General features: G+C 56.3%; 1 protein-coding gene across 1 annotated transcript; it reads right to left on the bottom strand.

The window, feature by feature from the left end:
• Positions 1 to 4,909: 4,909 nt before the first annotated feature.
• NARF (nuclear prelamin A recognition factor) lies at positions 4,910 to 17,330 on the bottom strand. The gene is made up of 11 exons (XM_079797589.1): positions 17,180 to 17,330; positions 15,613 to 15,693; positions 12,692 to 12,835; positions 11,713 to 11,845; positions 9,846 to 9,980; positions 9,569 to 9,687; positions 9,167 to 9,296; positions 8,444 to 8,507; positions 7,679 to 7,816; positions 7,240 to 7,397; positions 4,910 to 6,457 (listed from the first exon to the last, which is right to left on the bottom strand). The coding sequence occupies exons 1-11, from the start codon at positions 17,204 to 17,206 to the stop codon at positions 6,216 to 6,218; spliced, it is 1,371 nt and encodes a 456-aa protein (XP_079653715.1). The 5' UTR covers positions 17,207 to 17,330; the 3' UTR covers positions 4,910 to 6,215.
• Positions 17,331 to 19,167: the final 1,837 nt, after the last annotated feature.

Below are 19,167 nucleotides of genomic sequence, written 5' to 3' on the forward strand. Positions count from 1 at the left end.
TGCTACATATACGCTGGATTCTGCGTTAAGTGAAGTGGGCAACGACTGGGCATCTCCATCGAGGAGTAACATGATCTAATCTAACTTTTAAAAAGATGAACCTGCCCAGCCGGCGTGGCTCAGTGGTTGAGTGTCGACCTATGAACCAGGAGGTCACAGTTTGATCCCCTATCAGGGCACATGTCTGGGTTGCAGGCTCGATCCCCAGTGTGGGGCGTGCAGGAGTTCAGCTGATCCATGATTCTCTCATCATTGATGTTTCTATCTATCTCTCCCTCTCCCTTCCTCTGTGTAATCAATAAAAACATATTTGTTAAAATAAAAAGTATATCACAATGGAACTAAAACCAGTCATGGTCAAATAATGAAGGAAATGAAATTATGATTGCAAAGAAAATATGAATAATGAAAATGACAACACAGAGATGGAAGATATTGTGAGAATCAGGACACTCCTAAACAGGAAGCAAGAAAGCGAAGGAAAAGCAAGGTGGAAGGAAGAGGATGGTAACGCGGGACGGACGCACCGCGGGGGCCAGACTCCACTGACTTGGAAGCATGCAGGTTTCATCATGCCTGTCTCCCCAGCACTATTTAGTGAAAAACTCATTGGTTCGAAATTGTGATCCCTGTTACAGAGAATCAGCTAAAACACACAACAGACCAAAGAGATGATTCTCAAAACATTTGGAAAGAATTATCTTTTACCGGGAAACCTGCCCCGTGATGTTGTTCACCTATTCCATGAGTAAAGGCTGCTTGCGTTGTTTTGCTTGTATTCGGTTTTCAACAAGACAGACATCACTTACACCAGACAGACTTTCAGATCAGTGCCTGTAGAACCCTGGGAAGTCACTAAATCTCCACAGAGCACTGGCCACGGTTACCTGGGCACACAAATCATGTAAGAGCACGGTGGGCTCCTTCTCAAAGGGCAGAGAAACGGGCAGAGTGTCTGTGATTCAAATAGGGACGGGGAGTGAATCACAAAAAGAAAGCAGTTCCCATTTCTTCCGGATTTGACGTGAAATGCTGCTATCAACAATGACACAAAGTTGCCCGGCCAGCGTAGCTCAGTGGTTGAGCGTCAACCTATGAACCAGGAGGTCACGGTTCGATTCCCAGTCAGGGCACATGCCCAGGTTTCGGGCTTGATCCCCAACGTGGGGCATGCTAGAGGCAGCCGATCCAGGATTCTCTCTCATCATAGATGTTTCTCTCTCTCCCTCCGTCACCTTTCCTCTCTGAAATAAATAAAAATATACTTAAAACAAAAACAATGACACAAAGCTCATAACTAGCCACTCTGAGGCCCGGGGAGATTGCAGACCAGGCCCTGCAGCCAGACACCTGAAATCCCCTGGCTCTTACAGGAGCGGTTTGGCCAAACTGGATAGCAATCCTAAAAGTTTGTGTTGCATTACTAGGAAGAATGCAAAGCTGACAGTCTTTTCCAAAGTATTAATAAAAATCAAAATGCGACCCACCCTGTAAAGGCTGAATTATCTCCCTGTTCACTCTATCAAAAGTTCTACCAAATCATTGCCGAATCAAAGTCTGCATCCAAAAAATTAGGAAAAAATATATAAGTGTGCCAGGCAGTTAATTAGTCAAATTAGTTGTATTAGTTAATTGTATGAAGTTTGTGGTATTTGTGATGAGCTTGGTAGACTTCACTGTTTGTTGTGATTACTTTTCTTATTCTAATCCATTTCCATCTTTGTATCTAATTTTGTACTTTTTCTCTTAAAAAGGGTGCTCCAGCCCCAACCGCGCGGACCCATGGACCAGGTCACATGCCCAGGTTGTGGGCTCATCCCCAGTGTGGGACGTGCAGGAGGCAGCCGATCAATGATTCTCATCATTGATGTGTGTCTCTCTCTCCCTCTCCTTCCTCTCTGAAATCAATAAAAATATGTATTTTTTTAAAAAGGGTGCTCCAAACTGCACAAGTTTGCGGCCTCCTGGCCCCCGCGGGACAGTGGGCGTGGGGTGGGGAGCGGGGCGAAGGGTAGAGAGGACATCGGAGCCCCGGCTCCTGGCACCTGGGCACCTGGGCACGGGGACCCGCGATCGGGGAGGGCAGGGAACGCGAGGGTGCCGTCTCCACGGTCCTGGTGGTGAAGTCGGGTTGTAAATCAACGGCCCACGAAGGGCGGACACCCTGAGGTCGCCCCATCCCTGGTCGTGTCCCTACATCCTCGACCCCTCTCCTTCCCGCGAAGGCGCCCGCTAGCTCCCAGGCCCCGCGCTGCCAGGTGCGCATGCGCAGACGTGTGTACTCCTGCAAGGGCGGGGCTGCAGCACGCAGGCGCCAAGACACTGACGTACGCAGTAGCACGTGACCGGGCGCCCACGTGACCGCCGATGCCCGGGATGGGGCCTCGCACCTGCGGAGCACCTTTTAGGTTGTCCTGACGGAGACAGGCATGTGCGCCATGTCCCAGCGCCTGTCGCGCCGTCTGCTCCTTTCTTCGCCTGCGATCGGTCGGGGCTGTGCCTGTGGGCTCGGAACCCGTGGGACTTGGGTGCGGGATGAATACACAGGCCCCTGCCTGCTACTCGAACCTGGGCTGAAAGCTGAAAATCGGGGTGCCGTCCGCGTGAGCAATTGGCAGTATCCGTCAGAAGCATGGACAAGTGCTGTCCGTTTGGCTCCTGTGAGTCACTTCGAAGGTTCAGAGGAATAAGCTCGGACAGTGCCTTGTGAGGCAGCTGCCTGCAGGAGGTGAGGAACTGGAAGGAAGCGGTTCCTCCGGGAAGGCCTGCTGCCTGCGGAGGTCGCTGTAGCCTGTGGCTTGGCCAGGAGCGGTGTTGTGTAGGGCGCCAGGACCGCGGGTCCTAACACTCAAGGGCTGGAATGGGGGCTTATTCCAACGCGGCCTTGCAGGTCTCCCCAGGGAAGGGATCAGTGGAGTCATCTGCCCTCGGGCGGCTGGTGCCCTCTCCCCCGCAACCAGAATTGGGACTTACTGTTGGCCACTAAACGTGTCAGCAGGCGGCACAGCCAAGGCAGGCTTGGTGGGGGGGGGGGGGGGGGGGGGGGGAAGGAGTCCATGTGGTCAAGCCTGGGCCTAGTCTCCTTCCCTGTCTCCACGGCCATTTTGTTCTGAGGGTTAAACAAGCATCATTAGCGTGGCTGGAGAGTCTGACGGGCATCTGCAGATTATTTGTGCATGACTGAGCCTTCCTGCACTGGAGCCCTTTCATGTGGACCACGAATCTTCTAAAATTCTGGGCCTGTTCCAAAGAGTCCATCCATATGCCTCATCGGCCAGGCTCTTTGACAGTAATTCTCCAGCCTGGTGTTATTGGGGCCCGGCAGGGGGGCGCTGATGGAATGTGCTGCTCAGAGGGGTTTCCCCTGCCTTCCCCCCAGGGGCCACCTTTCGCCTGTAACTGTACGTGTATGCCTGGATTTCTCAGACTCAGAAGACACCCTCTACCCTGTGGTGGAGATTCAGGCTCAGACAGCCCTGTGGGTGCCTTTCAGGGAGCTGCACCCATGGCAACAGCAGTTCTGTCTTGAAGTTCAGCCCAGGGCCCCCTGACCCTGCTGGCTGTCACTGGTGCTGCAGAAGCCCCTGCCCGCTGGCTTTGCCTAGGCCTTCACTGCAGGTCCTCCCTTCGATGCCGTGGCAGCTGTCCATCTGGGGTTATGGTGGTTTCCCTTGGTCCTCCGGAGTGTCTTTTGTTTGCCCTCCAGACCCCCATCGTTCTCTCCCTAAAACCGACAGGAAGCAGAGGGCAAAAGAGCTGAGTGGCTGCATGCCATGGGAGCCCGGCAGGAAGAGACATGGAGGGGGAAAGGCGGGCTCTCCTCAGCTTCTTCCTGCCCGGCCTGGGCCCATGTGCTCCGCTAAGAAAGCCTCGGCTCCCGTTTGGTGCCTACACATCAGCTTCAGGTGCCACAGGGCCCAGGAACTGCTCCCAGGCCTCGGGATTCTGACCACTCATGGCTGTGGCTAGTTTTGGGGCGCTTACCACCCCGATTGGCTTCCTTTAACCCTGCTCACTAAGGCCGTTCATTAAGTTCCTCCTGGCTGATCCTCATAGTTTGATGCCAGAAGTTTCCATCTGTTTCTTTCTCCTGGTGCTTCTCTTGATTCGAGGGAGGGGACACCCTGCTATCTGCAACAGTAGCTCCATGGACACTTTTCACATGAAAAGGTTCAGAGATTTTTTTTTCCTCAAAGGATTTATATCCAGAATGTTCCTGGGGGAAAGTTTCTTTTTGAAACTGCACAGTTTTTCCAGTTTTAAAGCTGGACAGCAAGATTTCTCAACACGTTAATTTTAAGCAGTTTTGTAAGGAAGAAATGACACCTGCCTGGCCCTGTGGGCCCTGCCCTGCCCCTGCCCCACTGGGGCTGCACAGCAGGAGGGCGCTACGTCTGTCACTTGTCAGTCACAATCGACATCATGTGCAGCTGATGGACAGTGGGGGTGAGCTGGGCCCATAACCCATCCTCTGCTACAAGGTAACCTCTTTCAATCCCAACCCATAAGCCAGCTCAGGCTCAGCCTTTGAACCCTCCCATTCCTGTGTCCCCATCAAAATATGTAGGGCCCATAGCAGTGACTGGTTCCATGGTGTAATGGTTAGCACTCTGGACTCTGAATCCAGCGATCCGAGTTCAAATCTCGGTGGGACCTGTGTGTGCCTTTTGTTCCACCCCCCACACCCTCCACTGAACAGTAAGATTTCTTACAACTTCTATTTTAAGCAGTTTTGTATGGAATCATGGCTTCCCCTTTTGTTTCCTCCTCTTCCTTTTGTGCCCTGCTCTTCCCCCGAGCCACCCCTCCCCCCCCCCCCGCCCCCCCGCCGCCCCAGCTTTCACTCAGGCTCAGGCCCCTGGGCCAGCTGTTGGCTCAGGCAGTAAAAGGTGAGAGCACAACTCTGTGAGGTAGAGCCCAGAGCACACGGTGGCCCTGGCTGGGAGAGAGCAGCATCACTCACCCAATGCCCACACCAGACACTTCAACTGTTTATTCCGTAATCAGAAATGGATCTACATTACTGCAGAGGATGAACCCCAATGTAAATAGATTGAAAGCAGAAAATAGGTAATTTCACACAATGTCCCAGTTATCAAACCAGATGGGTGCACAGGTACAATCACACATGAATGAGGGAAATCTAACAGGCCGAGGGACTCAAGAACAATGTCAACCACATGGTAACAAAATCCAAGTGCTCTAGAAACCAGCACCAGGCCGGCCACAGGCCCCACGTCACAGGACGGCCTAACGTGCACGGGTGCTGGGCACTGTGGTGGCTGCGATCTGTCTATGTGGTCATCTGTGGGCCAACTGATCTCTTCCTTCTCGTTTAGGGCGAGCATCACGTGAGGGCAGAGCGTGCTGTCGTGGAACGCAGAGGGCTCCCTGGAGCCGAGGGGAGTGGCTGGGCCCACAGGGGAGAGAGGCGGACACAGAGGACGCTATCTCACCCAATTGTGGGGCGGGCTGGCCGGCCTTCATCTGGACCTTCTCCACTTGATGTCCCGGCTGCTTGATGACCCCACCCAGGGAGGGACTGAGCAGGGTGTCCGCCTCTCCATTCTCCATCCTTCCATCTGTGACACCTGTCACCCTCGCCAGGCCTCCCCCAAAGTGAGTTCAGCTCAATCCCTGAATGTAATAGGGCACGGGGGCCTCTATCGTGCCCCCCGATTCCCAGCGACAGGACCTGGTCTCAGGTCGGTGGCCACAGCTGCAGAATGTAGACCCGTTTCAAGAAAAGGTGGGAATGCAGACTTTCCTGTGAGCCCCCGTTCCAAAAGGTGGCAGTTTATTCACATTGTAGCAAAGACACCTTCAAGAGTAACTTAAGTGGGTCAAGTCAGGGCCAAGCCGGGCCATTTCCTCATCCGATCTCTCTGAGGCGCGTGGACAGAACTGTCTCGGCTCTTCGCAGGACACTTCGGGGGTTTTTTAAGCCTAACGACAGTAGCCTGTCTCCATTCTTGTTCTTTGGGATTTTTTCATCGTAGGATAAAAGGATACATACATTGGGGCAGTCCTTCTCTCGAGATACAATATTCCAGTTGCACCCATGTGAGGACGACGGCGCCCCTCAGAGGGAGGGAGCAGGCAGATGAGGAGCAGGGAATTCTGAAAACCAAAGCGATGACAGAGATGCTAAGCCTTTCCTTCACGCGTCCGACACCCCTCCTCAGGAGCCTGCAGGCCGGGTGTCTGCTGGACCTTTACCACTTGATGTCCCGGCTGCTGGCAGGCTGCCCTGGGCCCTGGTAGGCAGTGTGCAGGGCCGCCTGAGCCCGGGGGGAGTCGGCCCCACCCAGCCACTCCTGGTACAGCTCCTGCACATGGGCGCTGGTCTCCGGGGGCCGCACCGGGATGGCAGCGTAGATGCCTTCCATCTGCCGCAGCAGCGCCCTGTCCGCACGCCCGTCCTCTGCCTGGGCCTGGCCCCTGCCGCTTAGGCATCCTGGAAGACACAGGCGGGAGCTCACTCTCCCTCCTTCCGTCCTACAGGGAAGGGGTCCCGGGCAGGAGAGGAGTGGCACGGTGGCCCCGAGGCCTGGGGAACCCTGTCCTAGGCTCACAGTCTGGGCTCCCTGCTCTTTCCTGTTTCCATGGCCCAGGACATGCCTTTACCTGAAACCAAAATAATTCGCTGACCTTTAGCCCTGAGGGCTGTGTGCACATCTGGGTTCCAGTTTCCCTGGAACTCACTCACCGAACCAGGAGCACAGACACAGCACGAGCAGCTGTGTCCCGGTGTCTGCAGCACACAGTGCGCTGTGCCCCCTGCCACCCCCCCCCCCCGCCCCCCCGCCCCCAGGAGCCCATACGCCCGAAAGCTTGGCCTCCTGTACGGAAGCTGCGTCCTCTCAAATGCGTTAGGTGATGTCATGATTCATCGGATATAAATTCATTTAGAAGAATTTGAAGCAAATGTCTGCCCTGGCCAGGCCTCTCTCTACCTCTCCCCCGTCTGAGGCAGAGACCTCTGCTCACTTCCCAGCCGGTCCCCAGCGCTGAGGCAGCCCAGCTATGCCCTGACTGCATGGATGCCGGACACCCCTCAGCCTGGAACCAAGGGGTTTCCAAGGTGACATCCGAGTACCTGCTCTTTTCTCACGAGGTGGGTGTGAGGAAAGGGAGGGGCTGTTGTGTCACAACAATAAGGGCAAAGCCATGGAGACCGAGTGAGGCTCAGGGCGGGTACGGAGGGACCTCCCCCACGACGCTGTGGGTGAGTCTTACCCCCGGCGCAGGCCAGGACCTCCACAAAGTGGTAGGGGAACTTGCCCCTCTTCAGCTTCAGGACCACGTTCTGGATGTTCCGAAAGCCGTACGCAGCCGCGAAGCGCAGCAGCACCTCCCCGTCCCTTTCCAGGGCGACCTCCTGGAAGTCCTTGTTCCTGTAACACAGACCAGGGACCTGGCTGTCGAGCCCACTTCAGCCGCTTGTCATTTCCACTCTGTCGGGAAGGTCAGCAAAGTAAACGTCTGCGAGTAAACGCAGGAAAGGCCTTTGACCTTGACTGGTGGAGACACTCTACAAATAGGACAGCCGTGCCCCAGCACCCACACAAATACATGCACACACACATGCACACACACATGCTAACACGCACACACATGCACATGGGCTCTGGGGAATCTACCCTAAAGGCCGTGCTGACCATGCGAGCAGACGCACCTCAGGCTGCGGTAGGTGAGCGCCCCCACGTCCTCGTTGAACAGCTCCTTGGCCGCGTGCCTGAAGATGTGCGCCAGGTACCCCTCAGAGCTGGCACCCTCGTGGCGCCTCACCTCCTCCTCCTTCACGTCTCCAAACCTCGTCAGGCAGAGAAAAGCGACAAGAATTACAGCAGATTTCCAAGTGTCATGACCCAGGGCTGCCACATGGAAAGTGAGACCCTTCACAAACCCTTCAGCTCCAGTAAGACCCCAGCACCCTGAACGCCATCTGTGCCCGCCAGGCTGCACAGGCAGTGACTTCCCTGCGCTGCTGCACGTGCTTCAGTGTCCCCAGAACCTTGGGCCTGGCTCAAGCCTGCCTGAGCCCCACCAGGACCGGGCACACGGTCAGCCTGGCTCAAGCATAGGCTGTGGCCATGGTTACTTGAGTGGCTAAGAGTCTGTAAACCTCAGTCCAGCCTCCCACGAAGGGCCACACATAGTCCTGGCGCCACTACGGGCAGGACCGCCGAGTGGCCCCGGAGTGCTCTGCACATGCCCCGGCCCAGGACACGGCAGGAGCATCGGTCACTGGTTGGGGTCACCCTGGGCGCAAAGGGACCCAAGGAATCTGCTGTTTCCCTAAGGCAACCGCCCGGGGCAGGTGCACCCCGTGCCCACGTCTCAGCACAGCCCCTAGTAAAGCAGGAGCCCTAGGACCTGTCCCCCCAGAGACCCCACGGGAGGCCCATCCACCGGCGGCCTCCCTGCAAGAGCCACTTACAGAGTGTCCACGACGGCGTCGTTGGCAGACAGGTCACTCTGCTCCATTATCTGGACAATCTCACCTACAGACACACGAGAGGCGCTGGGCCCAGTGGACACCACGCGTCCGGGCTGTTCCCAAGTCACCTTCTCCCCATGGGAAATTCTAGGTCAAGGTGACCTGGGTGTTGTCCCCCTCACAGACAGCAGGGGGCCCACCTCAAGTGCAAAGTAACACCAATAAAATGAAGAATGCAGATACAACGTAAGAGAAGCATCTAATTCCTCCTTCTGCTCTTGAAATGAGGCTCTCTGCAAACAATCCCTGTGTTTGTTTCCGAGCGGAAGACTCTGTGACAGCCTCACAGGGAGGTGCTGCATTACAGATGTCCTGTGGCCCGAATGAGACCAACCGACCATCGGAACCACTTCTGGACTCCCCTCTGCGCCCGACTCACGCGGGCTTGACTGACCGAAGACGGCCTTGCACCTCAGCACAGGGCCCTGCACAGGCTGCAGCGACGTCCCCACAGCACACGCATGTTTCCACTTCACGAAGAGAAACGGTCACGCGTGCCCCCGCACAGGCTGGGCCATCAGAACTCCATGGCGAGGTGGGACTGCCCCCCCGCCCTGTCTCTCCCTCAGCCCGGGCCACGCACGCAAGACGCTGGCAGGAGTGCTGCCCTCTTCACTGTCCAGAGCCCCCCCGCCCTCGCACCTGGCCCTGCCCACCTCTCACCTGAGGTTAACACGCAGTCAGCACCCCGGGAACTATGCAAAGCTGTGGGAACATCTTCTCGGAGGGCCTCCAGTTTCTTGTCATAACACGGGGCCACAATGACATGGAAAATCTTGTCTGGGGACAGGTTCTGCGGAGACAGAGCAAACTGTCCAGGCTGCGGAGAGCCCACCCAGCTGCCACCCTGCCCGGCCGCCTCCTTGGTGCCCAGCTGCTCTGGGTAGAGCCCCGTCCCACAGACCAGCTCCTGCCGCACGTTGCTGCCGTGTTCCCACCAGCTCCGCCCCGTTCCCACCAGCTCCGCCCCGTGTCTCCTTGGCTCCCCTCAGTTCCTGTCCCTGTCAGCCCCTGTGTAGTCCCGGCTCCCCTCTCATGCTGACCTCCGGGAAGAGGCCGGCTTACCTGCCGTCTGGCGAAGTAATCCTTCACCAGAGAGCCCATGATCTGCTGGGGAGACTTGGCCGTGCAGAGGTGGGGCGTGATGGGGTGACCCAGCACGCGCTCCGCATATCGGACCCAGCCTGGGGAGAGACCGGGGCTGCGTCAGTTCCTCCCGGCTGCTTCCCGTCCCACATCTGGGACCCTGAGCTCCCGCGACCCTGTCCACGGGACGAAGCGGACATCTCCTGTCCAGCCTCCCGGAATGGATGGCGGAGCCGGCTGTGGCCTGCGGGCTCACCGGGGCAGGCGGAGGTCAGCATGGGTAGCCGGGGCTCTTCCTCGCGGTGCTGGCGGTACCGACGCACAAACTCCTTCTGACTCTCCAGGATGCTGAAGTCTGCGGCTATCGTCATGTCAAAGACATAGTGCACCCCTGCAGGAAGGAAGGCATCAGCTCACACTCGCCGGTCCCTCTCCGTCTGGACCCTACGGGACAAGCTGAGCGGATTCTGCAGGCTTCCCTCCTGGGCACTCACTCACCTCGGCTCTGGCTCCATCACTAATGGCGGAAGTACAGGACTGCGCACTTTTTCTTAAACAATAGCACGTATTTTTCATAATAAAATACCTACTCTCTCCTACTTCCTGTCTTTCTCTCTACATCTTATTGTAAGCACCTCACAATACTCCACACGTAAATTAATGGAACATTCCAAGGCACTCGCAGCATTCTGTCCCAATTCACTGTCTAAACTAAACTTCAGTCGGTAATGATCCTTGACATCTTTAAAATAAATAAAATGAGTAAACTGGCTGAGTACACCTTTATGATGATCTTAATTTTATGTTGATTTTTAATTAGCTACCTTTTTCTTAATAAGTTTTCTTACTATTGGTGAATAAGCTTGAAATAAAAGAACGTATTTTCAGTAATTAAAAATAAATTAAGCAAGTAAGTTTAATAGTCTAAATCTTAAAAGCAGCCAGTTATCCTTAAGAAATATAGTAGCCCTAGCCGGTCTGGCTCAGTGGATAGAGCATCCGACTGAAAGGTCCCAGGTTCGATTCAAGGGCACATGCCTGGGTTGCGGGCTCGATCCCCAGAAAGGGGTGTGCAGGAGGCAGCCGATCAATGATTCTCTCTCATCATTGATGTTTCTATCTCTCTCCCTCTCCCTTCCTCTCTGAAATCAGTAAAAATTAAGTAAATAAATAAAATAAACAAAGAAATGTAGTAAATATTCTAAGTGTGATCTAAAACCATTATCTTAAGGAATTAGTTCCACTGTGAATACATCTCTCTTCAGTATTAACAGTAACAAATAATGCCCACCTATTTATTTTTTTTAAATGTCAGGGGAAGGCCTTTCGCTCTAAGGTCACACAGCACCTAACAGCTCGCTCTGCGGTGAAGCAAAGCACACCCTCAGCTTCCAAGACAGACGAGGAGGCGGCTCAGGAGCCCAGCTCGCGGTGCCCTGCTGTGCGCCAGGAGCAGCCAGGCGTCCCTGCTTGCTCTGAATCTCATCTCGCTGTATTAGTGGCCCCCAACGTCTTTGTGTCTTTGAAGAGCTACTGCGGAGTGACAAAAGCTGTTCTTTGGCAAATGGCTCACGTTCTGCCCCGGAGCCTGCCCGCTGGTGGCTGCAGGAGGGCCGGGAAGTCTCCAGGGCGGGACAGTTCTAGCTCGACATCAGCAGGTAAGGGAGCCCTCCTGTTGCCGGGCAGGGCCCTCCAGTGCGCCTCTCATCCGAGTCCCTGCCTGCTCCGAGCTGCTGCCTTTCCTGCTTCACATGAGGCCGCAGAGGACAAAGTCCGCTCCCTCCTGCCGGCTCTTCAGAGCTCCCAGGAGACCAGACGCCACTCCCTGCAGCCGTCACTCCCCAACACAGAGATGACCCAGGGGCCCCGAGAGCCAGGGCAACAGGACACGTGACCCCTGGCCAGCCTGTCCAAAGCCGGTCACTCGCCGCTCCGGGAGGGGCCGTCCGGCAGTAATGCAACACCTGGCCGCACGGCAGGGGGCAAGTGACACAGCCCACCGTGGGTCAGAGGCAGGGTCACAGCCGTTACCTACCCTGAGCCCCGGAAAACTGAACTCTGGGTATAAAAAGGCAGTTACAAGCGCCCGTTCTACATTCACGGTGACACCACAGGCACCTCACCAAGGCTTTTGAGGAAGCCGCAGAGCCTTCTGGATGCATCCGTGACACTGAGGCTGAATTTAGCAGCAAAATAAGGCAGAGACTGAGGACACACGGACACTGCCAGCACCTTGTGCTGTGAGGTATCACATTTCTAGGAGAAAGAGAGAAGACCGTCACACAGGTGGTGGTACAATCTAATGAGGGATCCAGAACAGGCAGGAGGTAGGAGACAATCTTGTGCAAAGACTGGTAAAGTGGCAAACACTGGCAAGAATAACTGAAGAAAAATTACAATTAAGATATGGGCCATCCCAAAAGATTTTGTCGACTTTAAGAACAATGGTATATTGATAAATCCAAATATCTGGAGGAAAAGGATCATTTTAAAGAAAAACGACAGACATGGAGGAGGAGGGATAATTCCACACAAACGTCTGGGGGGCAAGCAGCCCTGCCCTGAAGGCCGCGCAGCAGCACCGAGCCGCACGCTCCCGGGACGAGGCTCTGTGCGGTGCGCACCGTCCTCAACCTCCCTGCACACTCAATGCAGCTCCACTCCGAGCACCAGCCAGACGGCCCCCAGGGCTGCGGGCTCCTGTGCTGCACTCGGGCCAGGGCTCGGCGCCCGTGCACAGAGGGGCAGGGGACACTCCCGCCTCTGAGAACACCCTAGAGGCTGAACCACATCAGCCTGGCCTCTGAAGACCCGAGACCTCGGGCACCTCCCCTGGCAGGACCTCGCACGGTAGAAGCTGCCCCCAAATCCGGGGAGCCTGGCCGGTGGTCCGGCCACAGCCAGTGCCCAGTCAGTGAGGGGGCGTGACTGGGCCGGCTGGTTTTGCTCTGAGGAGGAGGGACCCCGCAGAGGGCTGACTAGGGCACGGGACCCAGGGCCAGGGCCAGGCTGCATGCACGTCCCAGCAGAGGCTTCTGCGCCCCGCTTTGACCCCCACCCCTCTCTCCAGGCCAGGGTGCCAGTGAGCACGGGACCCCTTACCTTATTAAGGTTCAGAACACGGAAGAAGTCCTTGGCGTTCTGCTGAGAAACTTGGACTCCTTCCTCTGCGGTCACACAACTGTCACACGCCAGGCAGTCACTCAGAAATATCTTGGCATCGGCCAGCTTATGGAATTCTCCCTTCTACGAAAGAAAGAGGACGTCTGGCCTGATTCTTCACTGAGGTACAATCTAATGAGGGATCCAGAGCAGTCAGGATGGTCTCCCACGTGGTCTCAGGGGAGCAGCAGCGCAGGCACGATGCAGACACCGAGCACCCACGGGGAGGACACGGCACTCCTGCGCCCTGGCCCGTCTTCCTCCCTCAGCCTCAGCCCCCCTGCTGCCTCGGGGCTCCTGCTCGGAGCCTGTTGTGCTCTCCCCAGTGAGTTCACCCAGTCCCACAGCACCATGCGAGCTCAGAACCGGACAGCTCACTGCCGGCTCAGGCACTGCACGTGCACTGGGCCCTCGGTCCTCCTCAGTAACAGGGACTCCGCTCACCAGGACGTCCAGGCTACAAACCCTGGGGTCCCCTCGGCCACCTTCGTCTGCCCCTGACTGGCACTCCGCTCCTGAGGGCCGCTGGAACCCCGTGATGAACTAAAACACAGCCATACCCACTCTGCACAGGGCCTCTCCTCGAACCATTCATGGCCCTTGTCCCAGTCACTCCCTGGCTCTCACTTCCAGCCAAACTGCCCTGGGTCACCCCTGCGGGAAACGCTCCCCAAGAGCCCAGCTCACCCCTTGGGTCCTCATAGGCACCTACCGAACAGCCCAGATCACCAGCTAGCATTTATGTGTTGACTCTCGCCATGACATGTAAGCTCTGAGGGTAGAAACCCTGACCTCTCCCCGCTGTCCCCCAGGACCTCCCGCTGCCCCCCAGCACCTCCCGCTGCCCCCCAGCACCTCCCGCCGGCCCCCAGCACCTCCCGCCGGCCCCCAGCACCTCCCGCCGGCCCCCAGGACCTCCCGCCGGCCCCCAGCACCTCCCGCCGGCCCCCAGCACCTCCCGCCGTCCCCCAGGACCTCCCGCCGGCCCCCAGGACCTCCCGCCGGCCCCCAGCACCTCCCGCCGGCCCCCAGCACCTCCCGCCGGCCCCCAGCACCTCCCGCCGCCCCCCAGCACCTCCCGCCGGCCCCCAGCACCTCCCGCCGGCCCCCAGCACCTCCCGCTGGCCCCAGCACCTCCAAGAGGCCCCTCGTACAGAAGGTGCTCAAGGACTATTTAGTGGATGAACACAGGAACGTTCGGAAGCCTACGGAGCCATCTGAACAAATTAATAAGCGCTCCTGATAGCTGTGCATTTACTTTCCTTCAACCATGAGCTGGTAATAGAGGGCTCTGGAGGGCCTCCTTGCAGGATGGGAGTACGCGCCGGCACCTCGCTCCTCCCCACGTGCCCGCCACTGTGCAGCTCCCCCAGGACATTATGTCGCAGAGGCATATGCGTGAGGTCTGCATGGGCCCAAGGGTTGGCACTTGTAATGCAGTGACAGGGCTGGGGGTGTCCAAGGGTCTGGAGCATATGGCCTGGCACGCAGCTGGTGCTCGAGACACTGCTGAGCTGCACTGAGAATCCTGGCCCTGCAGAGGGGCCCACTCTGGCCGGCCCACCCAGGCCCACACCCTGCCTCCCATGTGGTGTCCTTCGATGCCCCCTCTGCTCAGCCAGCCGAAGCCGCCCTTCAACACATCGGATCTGTACCCTTGATAGACTCAGGGCTCCCACCACCCCTCCCCCAGACCACTTCTGTCCACTCCTTCTCTGTGCGTGGTGGGCTCACCCCCACCCCCCATTCTCACGGCCCCAGGGCCCACTCCAGTAGCCCCTTCCCTGGCAAGCCCAACCTAACAGGGTGTCCATCCACTGAGCTGGCGGGGGGCCCGCTTCGGCTGTGTACACGTTATCTTGCCATGGCCAAAGCCCAGGGGGAGGGGGAGAGTAACCCAACTCCCCGTGTCACTGATAAGGAAACTGGGGCTCCCAGGGTTAGATGGCTGCCCAAGGTGATGCAGCCAGAGGGCAGGTGTGGGGGCCCCGGGCCCCCTGCTCAGGGATGCAGGGCCCGGGCAGTCCCTGCTTTCTGCCCTGGACCCCGGGTGCGGGTCTCACCCCCTGCACTCACGGGGCCGCACAGTCGCCCGAGCGCAGAGCAGTCAGTGCTGGAGCACAGGGACCGGACGGACGCCCGTCAGACGAGTGTCCTCTCGGGCTACTGACCTACAGAGGACACCAGCACTCGCTTCTCCAGGGCTGCCGCCTCCATCGGTAAGCTGGTGCCAGTACTCTCTAAGCCTTAGAGTAAGGGAAGCCGTGCCCTAACCGCCCTCCCACTGCCGCCTCCTCTCTGCTCGGCGGGGATGGCAGTGGGCGACTCGAAATGCCAGTCCTGAGCAGTGAGGCCCCGTGCAAAGCACTTCCTCTGGGGTCCAGCTTGGCATCTGGGCCCAATAAGCCTCTAGCTAAGGATTTAAAACCCCACAACTGAGCTGGTGAAGAAACTGTTAGAAAAATGCATTTACGGAACCATGAGAATGGAATCACTGAATAAATTACCCACCTAAACGCCCATTTTACAGAATGGAACTTTTGGTTTTAAAAAAAGAATTGGAAGTTTCAACATCACACCACTGTTTCTGATAAATGACCAAGGACGACGTTCTGCTTTGTTCCCCCGACAGTCTGTTCTGCCGTATTTTGGGGTGACGAGCTCTTTGGCCCTATTACCCGGGAGGCCTTGTGCCTCCCGCTGACGGGCCTGGCCCCTGGCAGGGGCACCGCTTTACCCATTCACGTCTCATTTCTCTTTTTCTCAGAGCAAGGATGTAGGGGTGACATGAGCCCCGCAGGGGAGAAAGCCAGCAGCTGCTGCTCCCTCTGGGCTGATACGAAACAGAAAACTCGACTTGCCTCTCCATTCTCCTGGGCCGGACTCGGGGCATCGCCTGAGGCATTCTCTTGGTCATCGGTTTTTGTTTTTTTGCTACATTCCTTGAAAAGGCACAGAAACAGAGAAAAGAACTTTGACTCTCTGAATTAAAAAATGCATACCTATTCTCTGTCAATTAACCTCATGAGTGGAAATCTTTTCTAGATAAATAAAAGGACATGTAGCCCTAGCTCAGGGGTCGGCAAACTGCAGCTCATGAGCCACATGCGGCTCTTTGGCCCCTTGAGTGTGGCTCTTCCACAAAATACCACGGCCTGGGCGAGTCTATTTTGAAGAAGTGGCATTAGAAGAAGTTTAAGTTTAAAAAATTTGGCTCTCATAAGAAATTTCAATCGTTGTACTGTTGATATTTGGCTCTGTTGACTAATGAGTTTGCCGACCACTGGACTAGCTGGTTTGGCTCATTGGATAGAGCATCAGCCTGCGGACTGAAGGGTCCCAGGTTCCATTCCGGTCAAGGGCACATGCCTCGGTTGAGAGCTTGATCCCCAGTGTGAAGCGTGCAGGAGGCAGCCAATCCATGATTCTCTCTCATCACTGATGTTTCTCTCTTTCTCTCTGAAACCATATCTATACACAAAGTAAAATGAAAGCACATGTACCCGCCCACCACCTCACCTGCATATTCCTATTAGCTGAAACCTGGACACCATGTGCCTTGCATCAACAGGTAAATTAGGGCTCGACTACCTGGACACGCATGGACTTAGAACACAGTGAACTAGAAATACAAGAAATGCTCTGACAAGCCATTTCCAGCATTATGTTGGGTTAAAAAAAAAAAGAGAGAGAGAGCAACTGATGGCATAACATTTACGATGTGATTCAATTGTTAGAAAAAAAACAAAAACAAAACAATCCCGCTGCCCGCACTGCGCGGTTATTTCTGTTATTCCGGCCCAGAAACAGAGTGGAAGGCTACCGAGTTACCATGGTTACACAGGTGGCAGGCGGGCCGCACTTCTGTATTGTTTTGTTACTACAAGCACTTACGTTTTTGCAAAGTTAAAAACAAAACAAAACACGAAAAACATGGTATCAATGGCTGACATCCACAGTGGGGTTTGCTCTGGCGGCCCTGAGAGGTAACAGGTTGTTCTACTTTTCTGGGGATTTTGGCTTCAAAAAAAAAAAAGCATTTTGAATGGCTGGCTCAGCGATCCGAGAACTAGAGCCGGTTGCGAAGTCCAGGGAAGGCCCCGGACAGCGGCGGCACCACCCGGGCCGTGGCAGGGTTAGCGCTCATGCCCCGTCGGAGTCGGTCCAACCGAACCCGGACGGTCCTATCCGAGCGGCCCGCGTCCGATCCCGGGCTCCCGAGGCCGCGGTGACGCCGGGCCCGGAGCTGCCGATCCAGAACGTGGCGCCCGCCCACGCTCCCACGGGCCGGGCCGGGCCGCGCCGCGGACGGGGCTCCTGGGCCCATCGGCGATCATCCCCGATCCTTGACCCCCAGTCGCACCGACCCCTGATCGCGAGGCCCGGCCCCTGACCCCGACCCCCGGCCGCACCGACGCGCGGGCCCACCTTCCGCGTGCAGTGCTCACACTTCATCTGGAGCGGGGCGGGCGGGGGCCGGCGCGCGTGACCTGGAGGAAGCACGGGGAGAGCGGTCACCGCCGCCGGCCGCCCGCCGCTCTTTGTTGTAGTCGCCCCCGGCGCGGCCCCACCCCCCGGCGCCGCTCGGCCAATGAGAACGCGGGACGGGGGCGAGGCTGGGCCCCGCAGCCAGTCGGAATGCGCGGGGGCGGGGCGCGGCCCCGACCCACCCGGAGGTCGCGAGGGCGCTGAGCGAGTGGCCGACCGCCCGGAGGAGGGCGCTGGCGTAGTTCCGGGGTGCTCGGGGCCCGCAGCCCGGCGCCAGGCGCGCGCCACCCGTCCGGCGCAGGCCCGTAGGCGACGGTGCCGCCCTGGAGGGGAGGGGCGGAAGTGCGGCCCCGGCCCGCCGCCATTGCCACCCCGAGGCGCGGCACGTAGGCCTGGCGAGGCGGCAGTGCGCACGCGCGGCGGGACCCGGGCGCACGTGGTCCCTGAAGCTCGAGGGCGCTGGTGTTGGTCCGCTGCGTCTTACCGGGCGTATTGGTGACTCGGCCCTTACCCTTTACCAGGAATTCTTTTCCTCCAAGAAATGGGACCACGTGTAGGGCTAAACGGAAATGTTCAGCTGGTAATAAAGAATGTTTTCTAAAATCAGCGCATACTTGCTGAAACCGGGTTGGCTCAGTGGATAGAGCGTCGGGCTGCGGACTGAGGGGTCCCGGGTTCGATTCCGGTCAAGGGCATGTGCGTTGGTTGCGGGCACATCCCCAGTGGGGGGGGGGGGTGTGTGCAGGAGGCAGCTGGTCAATGTTTCTAGCTCTCTACCCCCCCCCTTCCTCTCTGTAAAAAAATCAATAAAATATATTTTTTAAAAAATCAGCGCATACTCTTTCAGGACCGTCAGAACTGAGAACAGGCCTGAAGAATTCAGGGGAGAGGAAGCAAAGGATCTTGTGGGTGTCTTTGTCTTTATCAAACACCAGCATTCCTCGGGAATCCCAGACCTCGCAATCCCAGAGGTCAACAGAATATTTAAAGGCTAGTCCGGGTCCCAGAAACCTCACTAGGGTCTTCAGAATTTTCCCCATTAAATTTTTTTATTTATATATAGAGTTTTGGGTGCATATAGCTTTTTATAAATGCATCCCTTTAATTCAGGTCTTAACGTTCTGCTTTGCTTAAATCTATGTCAGCACCACTCAGAAAACATCTTCCACTTTCAGCATGAATAAGGGTAATTTTAGGTAGTCATTTGTATATATTTTTTGTTAATGTTTTGAAAACAAACAATGCCATAATGTGTGTGTGGGGGGGGGGAAAAAGCAAAGTACAGACTCTTAATTTCATTTAAAAATGTAGTCAGTGTCATCCCGGTTGGTTTGACTCAGTGGATACAGCGTGGGCCTGCAGACTCCGGGGTCCTGGGTTTGGTTCCTGATCAAGGGCACATGCCCGGTTGCAGGCTGGATCCTCAGTGGGGGGCGTGCAGGAGGTGGCCAATCAATGATTCTCTCTCATCACTGACATTTCTGTATCTCTCTCTCTCTCTCTCTCCCCCTTCCTCTCTGAAATCAATAAAAATATATTTTGAAAAAAAATGTAGTCAGTGTCTAGGTTTCCCCAAGCATCTCATTTTTTTTTTAGTTTAAATTGGGTCTAAATAAGGTCCAATATGTTCCAATAATCTCTATTAAATTGATTTGTGTATTTCTTTTTAAAATATATATATTTATTGATTTCAGAGAGAAATGGAGAGGGAGAGAGAGGGAGAGTTAGAAACATCAATGATGAGAGAATCACTGATCGGCTGCCTCCTGCACGCCCCCCATTGGGGACTGAGCTCAAAACCATGGTCTGTGCCCTTGACAAGAATTGAACCTGGAACCCTTCAGTCCGCAGTCCTACGCTCTATCCACTGAGCCAAACCAGCTAGGGCTGTTTTGTGTTTGTTGATACCCTGGAAAAATTCCACTTTG

The sequence above is a fragment of the Cnephaeus nilssonii genome (assembly GCF_951640355.1).
Source record: "Cnephaeus nilssonii genome assembly, chromosome: 19".
Classification (NCBI taxonomy): Eukaryota; Metazoa; Chordata; class Mammalia; order Chiroptera; family Vespertilionidae; genus Cnephaeus; species Cnephaeus nilssonii.